The sequence below is a fragment of the Crinia signifera genome, chromosome 2, assembly GCF_055691185.1.
Source record: "Crinia signifera chromosome 2, ASM5569118v1, whole genome shotgun sequence".
Classification (NCBI taxonomy): Eukaryota; Metazoa; Chordata; class Amphibia; order Anura; family Myobatrachidae; genus Crinia; species Crinia signifera.
The window spans coordinates 256,888,286-256,903,936 of record NC_139218.1 but is presented as its reverse complement, the minus strand read 5'-3'; the positions used below and the strand labels follow the sequence as shown (position 1 = coordinate 256,903,936).

Sequence of the window (15,651 nt, the reverse complement as noted above, 5' to 3'; positions counted from 1 at the left end):
TGTGTATTTAAAATGTGCTGTAAATTCAAAAATACCACCAAAATACTCGTACCTTTTATTTAGATGCTTGTTACAGATACAGTATCATACTGTTTCAGAGTAAGCTGACTTATTTTCTCACTGTTTTTGTGTTTGCTGACATAGGACGATTCTGATTTACTGTACGTGGTTTTGGGAGCATAACATAAGCATTCTCATTTCCTTGGATGCACATTAGGGTCTACACCCAGATAATCTAGAAAGGGTGATCATGAAATGGCCTACCAGCAGGAGGGAAGGATTTCACACTGCCTAAAAGGGCATACACATAGTCCAATTTAGGCTTTTGACTATATAATAAAATTCGTAAGTAAAGTTAGCCAAAATCGCATAGTGTTAAGGGGCTTGCGATACCGATGCACAGTTGGTGTCGCAAGTAAAAAACTACTGTGCAGACACAGTCTGATTTTACTATGGAGCAGATCATTTTCGAGAATGCATCATGGCCCCTGCTCCCCGATGTCTTCAAATGTATATACAGTTGCCAATGCCCTCACCGCGCTGGGTCCCCATGGTCACCAATATCAGTGGCTACGGGGATTGCTCCGTGTGTATACCCCTTAAAGAGTTGTGGTAGTGTTATTTTACCATTATTTCCCCTTTTGTCTAAAAGAGCAAGATGAACAATTTATTTTGCGTGCTACTGTAAAAGGCCCTCTCATTTACCCCCCCCCCCACCCCAGATTTTATTATATTGTGACTATATTTAGTACCTGAACTTTTAAAATTGGACTATATTTTTATATGTGAGATCAAAAACATAATAATGTATTTCTGAAATGTATTTACTCATGCAATTGTCGTTGTTCCATCCTAAAGGGAGAACACTATCATAAGTTATCTCTATCAATATTGATACTGCATTCATTTAGATATCAATATCCACGGACAACAAGAAATTGCTCTATACTCATATACTATATTTTTCATGTTAAACTGGTGTTTTATATTCTAGTTTACTGGCTGGACTGGTCAGTCACTTGCCTTTCCTCAGTGATGGCTGCTCTGTGACCCTGAAATCAGTGAAAAGAATGGAATGTGGAAATGATTATATGAAAACCATTAGTATACTGTAAGTAACAGTAATAGTAAAGATAACACTACTCTCTTTGTGACAAAACTGTAAATCTTCGGTACTTGTTTCCTAGCACAGCGCCCATCACATCGCAGACCATAAGGCATATGATGGTATGCGATGCTACGCAATGGCAGCCTATGTTATACAATTTAAAATTGTATACCATCGCATTGTATGCCATTGTATGCCATATACAATGGTATATGATTTAAAATTGTATAAGTACCCTAATGGGTGTTTTCAATGTTAAATGTGCCCCCTATAAGATAATTAATTGTATAAGCACCGTAATGGGTGCTTACTATGTTAAAAGCACCCCCAACGCCACCCCAACTATCAACGCCAACCCGAAGCGTGGCGAGTGCAGCGAGCCCGCGAGGGGCGGCAGTACGCGTCCTCTGATCTTTCCATACCCCCACTATCCACGTCGGCGTGGAGTTGATTTTATATAGAGTGGCGAGCGCAGCAAGCCACCGAGCCCGAATCGTGGCGAGCGGACGCGGAATACATGTAAAGTAATACGCTCGCCACGATTCGGGCTCGGTGGCTTGCTGCGCTCGCCACACTATATAAAATCTACTCCACGCCGACGTGGATAGTGGGGTTATGAAAAGATAGGAGGACGCGTACCGACGCCCCTCGCTGGCTCGCTTCGCTCGCCCCGCTTCGGGATGGCGTTGATAGTGGGGGTGGCGTGGGGGTGCATTTAACATTGGAAGCACCCATTAGGGTGCTTATACAATTAAAAATCGTATAGTGGCTTATACAATTTAAAATCGCATCGCATTCAATGTCATACAACTTAATATCGTGGGCGCCGTGCTAGGAAACAAGTACCAAATCTTCCATCATTCCTATATTTTGTGCTGACAATGTCAGGACTATGGTCCTAATTCAGACTTGATCGCAGGGCAAATTTTGTTCGCAATATAGGTATAACCAGGTGCAATCCAGGTGGGGAAAAATGTTCCATCAATGCCGTAACTAGACATTTTGGTGCCCTGTGCTTCTATATTCTCAGCTCATGTGCCACTGGACATAAGATATAAGTTTGGATTTTCCAAAGAAACATACCTGTATGCTACAGTCTTGAACAAAATGCAATAATGCATTTATGTTATATAAGACAACCTAATACAAGCATACTATATTACAGTAGCTCACAGCTTGTTAACAAATCTATATTCTATAACTTAGTTGCTCTATTCTAAGTCAATGCACAATGAGATAGAATAAGACACCTGGCGTATTCAGTATAAGTACTTATTTAAGAAAGGACTGCAATAAATATCACTGGAAATGATAGGTTCATTTTCCTGTCCCAGACATAAGCTAGAATGTAATGAAGCTCCGGATTACTATGCATACTAATGAAAACACAAAATTTGTTCAATCGTTCAAAAGATTTTCTGATTAACTACATGCATTTGAATTCGCAGATGAATCCTTGGGATAATAAGATCTGATTTCTGATTGTGAGATGAATATAGCCTAAAAAGAAACTGCACAAAGCAACAGACAATCAGGACACAAATAAGTCAGAGCAGAGTAAAATCAAATAAATAACACTAATGTTTTGTATGTACCAACAATTTTTTTTATTTTCTAAAAAATTGCACTACTGCAATGATCATTTTATAACTTTTAGCTTCATGTGTTTCTATCCTTGGTCAATTTTGTTATGCAAACATAACAGTGTCCAGTGTCGTGCAAAATTCTTCATATAAGTAATGGAAATAGTAATATAGTAATGGAAACTTATTTTCAATCTAAACCAGGGTTTCTTTACCAATGACTTGGAACTAAATACACTTTAGGTTCAGTCGCCATCCTCTCCTAAGAAGCCTTCTCTCTCTATTGTCTATGGGGTATTTTCAATGCCCTTGAAGCGAGCTATGATGGCGAGTAGTGCCGATAGCTCCCCATTACAGCTCGCCTTCAGTATTCAACTGCCCCTCTGCACTTGCCGTATCTACCTCGCTGGTTCTTTTCAGTGAGGTGGAAACAGCGAGGAGCTCTGCCACAGCGTCCGTGGATGCGGGTCGACTTTGCGGCTGGAGGAGATGGTTTTTCCAGCTCTGTATCTGGAGGGTGATGAATTAAGGAGGCATCCTTCCAGAGGTCTTTCTTGGAACGTGTTTCGCCGCACACTGGGCGGCTTTCTCAACCAGGTATCAGTACCTGGCTGGAGCACCATTTATCATGCATAACAAGTTTTATCATTCACAAAGCATTTTATTACTTGTTTATAAATGTGCCCCAGTTTTTTTTTACCCTGAGCAAATATTGCCACTAGTCAACAGCAGCTGCCTATTTAATATCTTTATATCTGTGGATGGGATACGGTTGGTAGGTCGGCCTAAAGAGGGTCTACAGTCATTAGGTCGACACCACTAGGTCGACATACTGGAAGGTCGACAGGGGTCTAGGTCGACATGGTACAAAGTCGACCGCTCATTAGGTCGACACAAGTATTACGTTGACATGTTCTTGGACGAGAGTTAAAAGGTCAACATGGTGGTTTTCACTGTTTTATTAACTGACATGTGTCGACAGGCGGTATTTCATGCCCTACTATGGTGTTAATATAAAATAGTGTGCCTAGCGCAGCAAGGCACCATGCCTGAAGCATGGCAAGCACAGTGAGCCATGCAAGGGGATGTGGTACACTTAAAACTGGGTCCATGTCGACTTTGTCAACATTCAGGTAAAAAAACTGTGAAACCCCCATGTCGACGTTTTGACTGTTGACTTAGACCATGTTAACTTAATGCTTGTGTTGACCGAACGACCTGTCGACCTTGTGCCATGTCGACCTAGACCCCTGTTGACCTTCCAGTATGTCGACCTAGTGTTGTTGACCTAATGACTGTCGACCATCTTTAGGTCGACCATACAATCCATAGCCCTGTCGACAAGACATGCATTCACAATCTCCTGCTTTGGCTGTTGCTGCTTAATCACACATTCACATCTCTGCTCCAGCTGGGGCATGTATCACTAAGGGGACACAGAGAGGGATCCATAGAAACCAATGGGATTTGCAGTCAGAAATGGAGGGAGCTAGAATGTACATTTGGAGCATCCTTAACCATTTGAGTGCCAAGTGAATTTGTCAAAATAGGTGTAAAAATTGCCAAGCAAACATTTTTATTCATCATAATGACCTGTAATGTTTACCATTATATATTGTATAATATTTTGTACACACCATTTTTTATTTGAATTTATATAAAATTTTTAGCAGATATTTGGCACTCAAAGGGTTAATATTTGGGAATACCCACAAAGACCGGATTCAGTATGAAATCCTGGCGGTCGGGATCCCGGCGTTCAAAATCCCGATGCCGGAATCCCGACCGCCGAAATCCCGACAAGGGGGGGGACGTGGATCGCCCCCCCTTGCGGGCTCGCTGCGCTCGCCACGCAGCGGGCCCGGTTCCTCGCTACGCTCGGCACGCTAATTTATTCTCCCTCCAGGGGTGTCGTGGACACCCACGGAGGGAGAAAGTGTCGGGATTTCGGCGGTCGGGATTCTGGCGTCGGGATTCTGAACGCCGGGATCCCGACCGCCGGGATTTTAACTGCATCCCCAAAGACCATATGATATTGGTGATTTTGATGATATCCTGCTAATTTCCTAATCCTATATTTTAATAGGTAAATAGGCCCCTTGTCAAATTATTTCTTAAATTGGCCTCTCAGATCTTCACAGAATCAATTAATCTGATACAAATTAATTTCCAGCACCTATTCCAGATTACAGGATTATATATATATTTTAACTTTACACCTATTCTGTGGAATTCCTTTTCTCTTTACAGGTAGAGTCTCCCATATCCGGAGATCTCCTATTCTAAATATTCCAAAAAACGTGTTTTTTTCAAATATTTTGGATTATTTCACCCCCCTGCCATTTGTTTCAAAATTACCAAGTTCCCCTATGTCCACGGCAGCCTTCAGGATCTTCTCCAGCATCTTCAACGGTCCCAGGAGTGCACTGCGCAGGTGTGCCGTTGACGTCACTGGCGCACATGCAAATTTGTGCAATGCACCACTGGGACCACTGAAGCGGATCCTGAAGGCATCCATGGATGTTGGGGGATGCCAAGGATGCCGGGGGATACCATGGGCCAACGGGGGGGACCACATAAGTATGTAAAAAAAATCCAATAACCGTAAAAATCCCTTATCCGAAATGCTTGTGGTTGCATTTCGGATAAGGGATACTCAACCTGTATTTCTTTTCTCTTATTGTATCTAAACATTAAAGCAAGTCTTGAATTTTGATCTTAGTAAAAGTAGGTTGAAGTTTTACTTAGGGTGCTTAAAAGCCTTATACCAGCCCTGTCTATAGGTCACATAACAATCCAATTTTCTTGAAGAAACCATGTCCAACTGTTTTGTGTATAGCATAATTGTTTTTCAATAATAAATAACCAATTCAAACAATTATCAATATAATTTATTTATTTTAAATAGATTTTATATCTTTTGATATATTAATTGATTTCTTTGCTTTTACTGTGACAAATATTTTTAAGTTGGGATAGTACTCCCCCCAGACCACTTATGGTCCAAGTTTGCCTGTATAAATATATTTAGTTTTTTGTGTTTTAATTTCTGAAAATTTTTTCATTATGTTTATTTAACTGTAAATATTTATACTGTTCTAATTAGTTTTCTTATATTTTTTTTTCGTAACCAAGTATGAGCCAAATGTAATAGGGTGTGAGAATCAGAAAGCGAGTGATTGTGGCAGAGATTTCCTCATTTTTAAAGTGGCGATCAGTTACATGATAAAAATCAACCTAGTTTTGCAGTGTAAATGATTGGCGCTTTAAAAAAAAATGGTCAAACTCTCCCAAAACCTCCCACTTTCTGATTTTCACACCCTATTGCATTTGTCGATATATATTTTGTTCTATTTTATTTACTTTTGCTTATATTGTTTTTGTAAGCAAGTACTGTATACTGTATATTTAATGATCTAATTACTGCTGACTTTTCATAAATATATAAAACCTTACTATATGTACACAGTTTTATTTTACCAAGTAAATGGTCAGAGAACCATGAAACAAATGAAATATGCTGATCAACTAAAATTCTATGGACTGCGAAAGATGGGAAAAAAAGCCAGATACTGTGCAGTACTGTGATACTCCACCTGCTGCACTGTTTTATAACTGAATTTCAGCTTTTAATTGAGAGCATGATTAGTAATACACCAAGGTTGTATTTAAATATTATAATATGAGAGGTTTTCAGGTTTTAATTTATAAATTGAAAAACGTACATGTACGCGTATTTACAGAGTTGCACAAATTGTAAAAAAATTAGCAAATCTGCTGAATTGCATGTGAATGCTTAAAGCAAGATGATACCCTATTAACGAATCATCATGCACAACAGTCATCATCATCATCTGATGCCTACCAGCTGGGACTACTTTATGTTTCAGTGACCATTGTTTTTATATTATATTTCTGTTAACCCTTGTTTTTTTAAATATTCATTGAAATAATCATAAGTACTGATCACCACCGTTTTTTCTCTCTCAACTGCTGAAAGGCATATACTGTACGGTAGTATAGAGTATACAGGCGTGTCCTGATCACAAAGGTGGAAAATGTACAGTATAACCAATTTGCAGGTTTGCAGTAATATTGTAACAGTGACCAAAATAAATAAAAACTTACTCTTGCTGATCGTTGTACAACTTGTTGACGTTTTCCCACTGGTAACAAAGTTCAGACAGTTTTTCTTGAATTTTCTCATTTTCTTTTGGTGTAGCAGATTTTAGAACTGCACTTTTCTTGCTTTGAATGACCATGTTTTGACCTGATAATTTGCCTAGGATTTCTTTAGAGTTCTGCAAAAATACAGTAGAACAAATTATTATTATTATTTTTGAAACTGATACATGAGCTTTTGCACGTTATAACAAAATTGTTTCCTAAAGCTAGCCTGTCAACTCTAGTAAAACAAAATTACAGTCATGTTTCAGCGAGTTGTGTCACATAGGCAAAGACAAATTTATCTTTAAGGATAAAAAAGGTTAAATAGAATTTATAATGCATACAGGGGTGGGGTCCTGGGGTGCACACTGGTAATGAGAGGTGCGACCCTGCTGAGACTTTTCAGTAGTACTGCATTCAAAGACAAGGTTGCAGGTGCACAATTCAAACTCGCAATTTATTAATAATAATCATTGCCATCAAATTTTACATTTTGAGCAAGCTTCTCCACATAGTTATGGCCATAAGTAACAACTTGCCCACGTGTCCAGTTGACCTCATTAGTCTGGCAAGTCCCTAACATTTTGGGGGGGGAGGGGGGTACAAATCGTTATTGTGGATCACCCCCAAAGCGAAGCAGCCGAGTGACCCCCAGGGCAACACAAAAGTGAAAAAATATATAGAGAAAAACAAGGTGAGAAATAAAGTAGTTAGAGGTAACGAGGTGAGAAATAAAGTATTGAGAGGTAAAGTAGGTAGAAGTAAAGGTGGGAAATTAGTTACATTGAAACAAAACACACGACAGGAACGGAAGTAAATATGAAAATAAGCGTTAATCTGCGTTGCTCCTGAGGCCAAACAGCCACGGCAGTCTAGGGGGACCCACAAAACAGAAATCCACCCCCATTTGACAATTCAATATACATTTATGCAGGACTCACCTTGCTCTGCACGCAGTCTAAGAAATGTCAGGAAACTAATTAAAACCAATATATAGGACCAGTGGGCATGGGTGCTACCACCAGACAGAAGGGGTCTCAAATTTATAATGGTTTAGTTTCATGGTAGCTGCAAAATGGGCAATTTACATAAACAGTGTAGCATGGTAGGGTTTACAGACAGACGAATTAGCAGACTTTTGCAGACTGTGTAGAAATTATTATCTGCACTTATATACTGTAGGTAACAAGATCTCTCATGTGTAATGCTCTCTATTTCATTGTTATTTCCTGTAATGCCAGAACAGGTAGACCACAGCTTCCAGACACGGCCAAAAGACTGTGCCTTATAGTAAAACTGTCCCAAAATCAGATTTCTGCATTTAAAAGACAAATCAGCAAATTGTCAAGGTTTAGTGATAATATCACGGAAACGGGTTTGGGTTTGGATTTGGTGCACTGCCTGTGGTGGACATGCTTGGTTGGTCGGATCACGGCTCATCTTATACATCTGTTTTCATGACATGACGTTATCACTGTAAACATTGACAATTTTGCATTGAATTTCAGCTACTTGTGATTCCTTTAGATGCAAAAATGTGCTCACAATATGCACCTCAATGCTTAACCATGTGTCTGGCAGCCCCACCATCTTACGACAGTATGACTACTATTAGGCATAGTCAAATGGCCACGAGGGAAGCAGTGGTTTACTGGTTCTGGCCTGGTGGGAAAATAGAATGAAATAGAAAACATTACACACATGAGAGCTCTTTACTGTTTATTTGATCATTTTTATTGTTTTTTTTCCTGTGTTTAGATTTTCTCATGTACCCCAGTATTTGATCATTTAGTCCATCTTTTGTCAGTTGCTATTCTGGGTGTTTTATAAATGATACAGTATGCAAGTGAGTGTCAAACATATCTAATGTGATTTCTAATTCCTATGATTTCAATTCTGAGTGATAGAGTAAAACTGACCAGATGGGGAAGATTTTGGTGCAGTTTGGTAGATTAACAATGTTGGTAGAGATTAGTACAGTTTAGAACAGGGGTGGCGAAACAGGTCTTTGAGTTCTACCAACATTTCATGTTTTCCAGACCACCTAGTAAGTGCACAGGTGTAGTCATTACTGTCACATTTTCAAATACGTGGTACATTCAGTCCTTTCCGAGACATTGCATAGATCCACAGATGGTCTGGAAAACATGAACTCTTGGTAGAGTAGTGGTTTGGCCATTCGTGGCTTAGAGTATCTATAGTAAATATGATGAGTGCAGAGATTCTGTGATGTGGTCAGATGCCACACGCATGTCAGACATAATTAATGCTCTTATTAGATTCATTTTTTTTTATTATACTTTTTGTGAACATATCTTCTCATGAACACCAGTGTTATCTTGTTTGTATCAGGTGCTTTCGTGGTGTTTTACGACTGATATACTTGGTGGAGGTCTTACCTTTAGAAGTTTTTAGTGAGCTTCAAACCAGAAAGCATGTCAGTATACCCTTTTGTGCTCACATGTCCCGTTATATGCGATTACACCCCTCTATATGCCTCTTTAGATGCCAGTCCCTGTATATGCCATCAGACACCTACTGTATACATGGTACTTTGTATGCCACTATATATTAGTCACATTTTCTGCATTTCCATTTTGCATGTTACCTGCACACCATATAATACAAAGATAGAAAATATATGACATATAAATGTAATTTAAGCGCTTTCTACAGGCAAACTAGGTGATTACTTTTTGCTTTCTCTGAGTCATTTTATTTGATTACCCTCTGTGCCACAGCCACCAACATATTTCTATTAGCATGTGCTGTATTTCTGTGTGATAACTGTACTGTCTCTGCTATAACTGTTACCTACCTAGCTGCTGCAATGACCAGTGGTGCTGCTGATGGCAGCCTAGGCGCTGTGCAGCTCAGCAGGTATATGTTCCCTGTGTGATACTGTACTGTCCCTGCTTATATCGTTACCTCCCTGGCTGCTGCAACGACCAGTGCTGCCGCTGATGGCTGCCTAGGTGCTGTGCAGCTTGGTGGGTATGTGTTTCCTGTGTGATATAACTGTACTGTCCATGCTTATTTTGTCACCTACCTGGCTGCTGCAACGACCAGTGGCACCACTAATGGCTGCCTAGGCCCTGTGCAGTTCGGCGGGTATGTGTTCCCACATGTAATGCATGTAATGGGTCATCGTCCCCCACCATCCCTGGTTGATGCTGCACTGTAATCCACAATAAATTCCTAGTGTGCTTAAGCACACATGGCCAATAAAGTTGATTCTGATTCTGAAGAATTGTCAGAGGTAAATATACCTGCTTACAAAACAAATATTATGGGTGAAATATAACAGGGTGAGAGAATCGGAAAGTGAGAGATTTGGTAAGAAATCTCCAGTTTTTTTAAAGCGGCAATCATTTACACTGCAAATCCAGTTTGATTTTGCAGTGTAAAAGATTTTCGCTTTAAAAAAAAACTGGAGAATTCTTAACAAATCTCTCACTTTCTTATTATCACACCCTAATACATTTCACCCCATATGTGTGTATTGTATTATTTTATAGTGAGGTAAAACACAACGCTTGTTGGGACACAAAGCCATTTTTGTATAAACCCCCCCCCAACACATCCCAATTAACAGGAAAAGTAGTGTAATAGTCTCAACAAGAATTGTTATTGATTTTGGCCATGTGTCTGTTTACATCTTTTCTTTTAGTATGCTTGATCACATACCGTACAATGTTGAAGAAAGTAAATTAAACAGGATAAATGAAATAACACAGCAGTAAAAAACTAAATTTAGCTTTTATTGATCTTTATCATTTTTATCAACTTAAAACCCATAAATGGTACTTCTGCAGTGTAAAATTACTTGGGATAATGATAATATCATAATAAAATGTAATGTGTACAATCTGGAATGACCTGTATCATCTATTTTCCATTCACAATGAAAACCCTTGTAAGATTCATTAATGATGGACTGAGAAGATATCACTTAATAAAATTTACAATCACTCTCCCTGTACTTAATTTTACTATTTCTACGTTTACTATTACCCAGGGATTGTTAAATAAACAATGCAATTATTTACGCTGACACATTTTTCTATCCTTCAGGCCAGTAAAAACTGTTAGGGATAATCTTTTCTTAGCTGCTGTTTATGACCATGAGGATGACACAACATACTGACATAAACAGATTGCAAGCTTGCAGCATGGAAGACCGTTAGTTCAATGCATTTTCCTGTGCATGATTGCCCTGGGACTATTCACTTACTGCCATTTACTTTTATGCCTCAGAGTATGAACAATAGAGATGGAAATATTTATTATGGGATGTGAACATCTGACAATGGAAATTAATGAATGGGGTTTGAAAGCAATAAATCAAAACATGTCAGTTTTTCCTTGTAATTGCTATGAAGCAGAGGTTATTCTATGCACAAAATAAAAGCTATATTGATAAAAAATGAGGACAAATGAAACCATCCTCTCATTCCAATGAAGCTCCAGGAATTGTACTATTTACATAAACTCTCAACTGGACTGTTGTAAAAGAATATAACTAATCATATAAAAAAAAGCATGCAATAGCTACATCTCAGCAGCAAATCATTTTTAAATGTTGTGTTGCAAAATATATAAATATATATATATATATATATATATATATATATATATATATATATGCAAGACATTAAACAATGGGGTACTTATGTAATATCTGGGCTCCTGTTTTTCTTATGAGACCGCGTCCCCTCGCGGTCTCATCAACTCCATGCGTATTTGGATAGTAGGGGTATGAAAAAATGGGGTGCATTTAACATGGGAGCCCAGGTAATACATAAGTACCAACAATGGCCCTTATTCTGGTTCACTCGCAAAGGCAATTAACTTCTCAAATGGACAAAACCATGTGCAGATGTGTAACATGTGCAGAGAAAGAGTAGATGTGGGGAGTTATTTTGTTTCTGTGCAGGGAAAATACTGGCTGCTTTATTTTTACACTACAATATAGATCTTTCTGCACAAGTTACATCATGATCTTCCTTACCTGCAGTGCACATGGGCCCTTATTCTACTTGATTCGGTCGGATGCGTATTTTCAGACAGGAACCGAGTGTTCTTAGCCCCGCCTTCCGTACGGATCGCTCACACCGTCCGAATGCAGTAAGACGCCGACCGAACAGACCGCGAGTGGATTTTTCATGTGAACACCTCCTCCATCTGTGGGAACCTCCCCCATCATTCGATGGTCGCCGACCATCGAATGCTGGACTGAGTGGTCAGGCAGCACCGAGTGCTTCAGACCACTCTGGCATTTCTCCGTGAGAACGCAGGGATATGGGCGGGCAGCTGGCATCCGGCTTTCTCCTATGTCCGCCCCCACAGACGTGCGTCACGGCCGGATTACCATTCGTACGCCCTGCATTTTCATGGGAAGGCCCATGAAACGCGGGGCATATGCATATGGTAATGAGACCAAACAACCCTTCAAGCCCCTCTCCACCCCCTGTTCGGATTGTACAGAATTCACGCCATATTCGGACGTGCGCGGCATTCGCACATGCGCAGGTATGCCTCTGCACATGCGCAAACACCAACCACCGGCCATCCGTCTGCATTCGGAGCCATCCGAGTCAATCAGAATAAGGCCCATGGTTTTGTCCTTTTCAGAAGGAATTTTCCATTGCAAGTGAACCAGAATGGGGGCCATTATTTATTGTACTTTGAAAGGTACAGTTGCACACAATTGCTTTAAAGATCCAAAACGTTGCTATTACAGAGTTTAGGTATACAAAGATTTTATTACAATTTATCTTAAAATACAATTATTTCATAAGAAATAGGCAAATAATATGCCTTTTCTTATGTTGCAACTGCCAAATGACTGCAACAAATGAGTTTTGGATAAGTGGACCTTTCTTGTTCAAATGTTAAGGCAATGGGATATTCGGACTGATTCAGAACTATTAAACATGGTTGCAATTTTTGCAGAAGGACAAAACCATACTGCATTGCAGGTGGGGCAGATGTAACATGTGCAGAGAGAGTTAGATTTGGAGGAGTTATACTGTGCAGGGTAAATACTGTATTTGCTGCTTTATTCATACACTGCAATTTAGATATCAGTTTAAACCAGGGTTGGACAGGCCATCTGGCACTTCTGGCAAATGTCAGAAGGGCCTATGGGCACATGGGTTGCCAGGGCTGGTTTGCCCGGTCACAAGTATCCGGCAGCAATGCCTCCTGGGTGGCACTCTGCATAGTGGGTGGAGTTGTGCGACCATGTCACCGCAGCAATCTTATAATGATATTACAATACGTTTGTGTAATGATGTGGCCACATGATTCAACTTGCTGATGCCTTGATAAAGAGATTTTAATCTCGAAACGCGTTGGTGGGAGACCTTGTTGTATTCTAATGAGTCTTTTTTGCTGGAGGAACATGGAGCCACAGTGTCCAGAAGGGGAAAGTAGGACGCTTTTATTAATATCAGTTACTATAATACCGGATGTAGAACTGTGATTAAGCCTGCCTATCCCCTGAGAACTAAAACGTCTCCCTTCTCAGCAAAATCACCCTTTTATGAAGAAATTATTCTTTTTTATTTAATTTATTTTATTATTATAAAATAGAAATTCTTATGGAAAAGATACTGCTATATGAGTGAAATTGTCACTTCAACTGTAAGTATTGGTACACCACCAAAAAGATACCTTCATAAACATATCCTCACTACAATGATATGTAAGTGTGGTATGAAAATAATCACCTCTGGGACAGAATTTTTTCTAAATAGTTCCTAACTAGAAAAGTGCCCAACTGAAACCATCTTAATCTTATCGTTCCATGTAGCCTGAATGAAAAAAAAACCCCACAAAGTTAAAGAAGAAAAAGTAAGAGAAGTTATGTCCTTATCAGGATAAGTATTCTTCTATTTCTAAGATTGACACAAGCCTAACGCCCTCTCTCCCTCATATCATCCCTCTCTACAGAGCCGGCCTTAGGCATAGGCATTCTAGGCAATTGCCTAGGGCAGTAGCTTATGCCTAGGGGAGGTAGCCAGTGGTGGGCTTGGCCGGGGGACAGGGTGCCATGTGCATGGGCATTGGGGTGTGTGGCATAATGTGTAATGTGCATTAGTTTGTGTGGCCTTATGTGTAATGGGTATTACAGAGTTTGCTAAAATGTGTAATGGGCATTACGTTGTGTGGTCTAATGTGTAATACCATGCCCCTTTTCGACATGCAAGGGTCCAACCTGCTTGAGTATTTGGATCTGGGACCATCCATTACCATATTTCTAGATTTACCTATGCCTGGGGCCCTGGCACTGCAGCCGCTGCTGTAGCCTCCACCTATCCAGGTGCGGCGAGGATTCCCCAGAATGGCAAAGCTTTCCGAAAATGCAGCGAGCCCGCTGTATATAACGGTGAGCCTCGCTGTTTTCATGGCCCCATTCGCTGTTTCCACCTCGCTGGAAAAAACCCTGTGAGGTGGAAATGGCGAGTGCGCGGGGGGGGGGGGGGGTGTTGTCAGTTGAATACTTAGTGGTGGTATCATCTGCTAGGGGGCGCCAACAAAAATCTAGCATAGGGCATCCAATTGGATTTGCCTCTCTAATAATATTTGTGACAACCCAGGACACAAGGGATTGGCCCCATAGATCTAAGCTTGTGGCTGCATAAGATTGGACAAAGCACCAATCTTTACTTCAAAAACTTGTTCTCAATTACAAATATTGTGTGATCCATCTCTTAAAACATTCATGTATAACCTTTAATTGAGTAGACTGATATTCCTATAATTGTTGCCACTGTGGTTTAAAATCCTCAAGGGATCGTTTACAGAGCTCAGTGCAAATTTGGCATATGTTCTACTTCCCTGTTTGCATAGAAATAAATATCTATATTTACCCCTTATGCAGATGTATAAGCATCTTGGAGCTCACCTGCTCTTTATCTGTGCACTTGGTTGCTTCTAGTCATCAACATCAGTGCACATGTGACCTAGCCCCGACATCCAGTGTTGGACATATTTATTGTCAATGGTGCAGAGTCAGCAGTTCCTGTAACATTCCCTCACTTTGCTTATGTAAGAATGCTCCACTGTAGATTAATGTTTTCTCTGTGGAAGTACATATGACTCTGCAGTGTGAAAACACACTTCTCAAGCAGGTATACCTTTATGCATCAGAGTATTCTGATGAACCACAATTTAATGAATTATCATGTCTGAATTTCTGCCTTGAAATAATGCTTATTGGATCTATTTTTTGTATTATAAGTCACGAGTGTTGGGGGCACCGGGATTGTTATGTACTCAGTGAAATAAAGTCACTCCCTAATGATCAGCATTTCAGGACAGATACAACTTATCATTTTGTAGGGATAAAATATCTGGGAAAACCCTCTTACAGTTAGTTATTAAGGGCATGATTCAGGATGGCTCCTTATTGCCCGAATTCAATCTGGGGACCAATGTTGCGGGTCTGGGCATGTACAAACCCGATGTACGAACACCATCGGCGAGTATCACACTCGCCGGTCATTCACACACTAAGGGGAGGGAAGGGGGCGGAGAGCTGGCTGGGGCAGGGAAACGTCTAGGGTTTTATGGGCATGCCCTGGGAATGCAGGCAGGATGATTCCTCATCAGGGCGGACGACTGATGCACATGACGTCAGCGCCCACCCCCTTTCCGGCCATCTCCGGCCCAGATAAAAACTGACTTTTATCTGGGAGCGGAAGAAAAATCATTCGATGGTCAATGACCATCGGATTATTTTTCACCCATGCATCCATGATGTTACTATACTATGTGAGGGGATGT

The 15,651-nt window shown here is 40.2% G+C and overlaps 1 protein-coding gene across 13 annotated transcripts in view; it reads right to left on the bottom strand.

Annotated features, from left to right (window-relative positions):
• The window catches only part of DMD (dystrophin), a 1,973,025-nt gene that overhangs the window by 1,028,030 nt on the left and 929,344 nt on the right, over positions 1-15,651 (bottom strand). For all 13 annotated transcript variants that reach the window (XR_014470468.1, XM_083174338.1, XM_083174337.1 and 10 more), the window contains one exon: positions 6,820-6,992. Coding sequence is in view for 12 of the 13 variants with exons in the window: in XM_083174338.1 (XP_083030464.1) it covers positions 6,820-6,992 (173 nt within the window). In the remaining variant the exon portion in view is untranslated. The remainder of the gene's footprint in view (positions 1-6,819; positions 6,993-15,651) is intronic.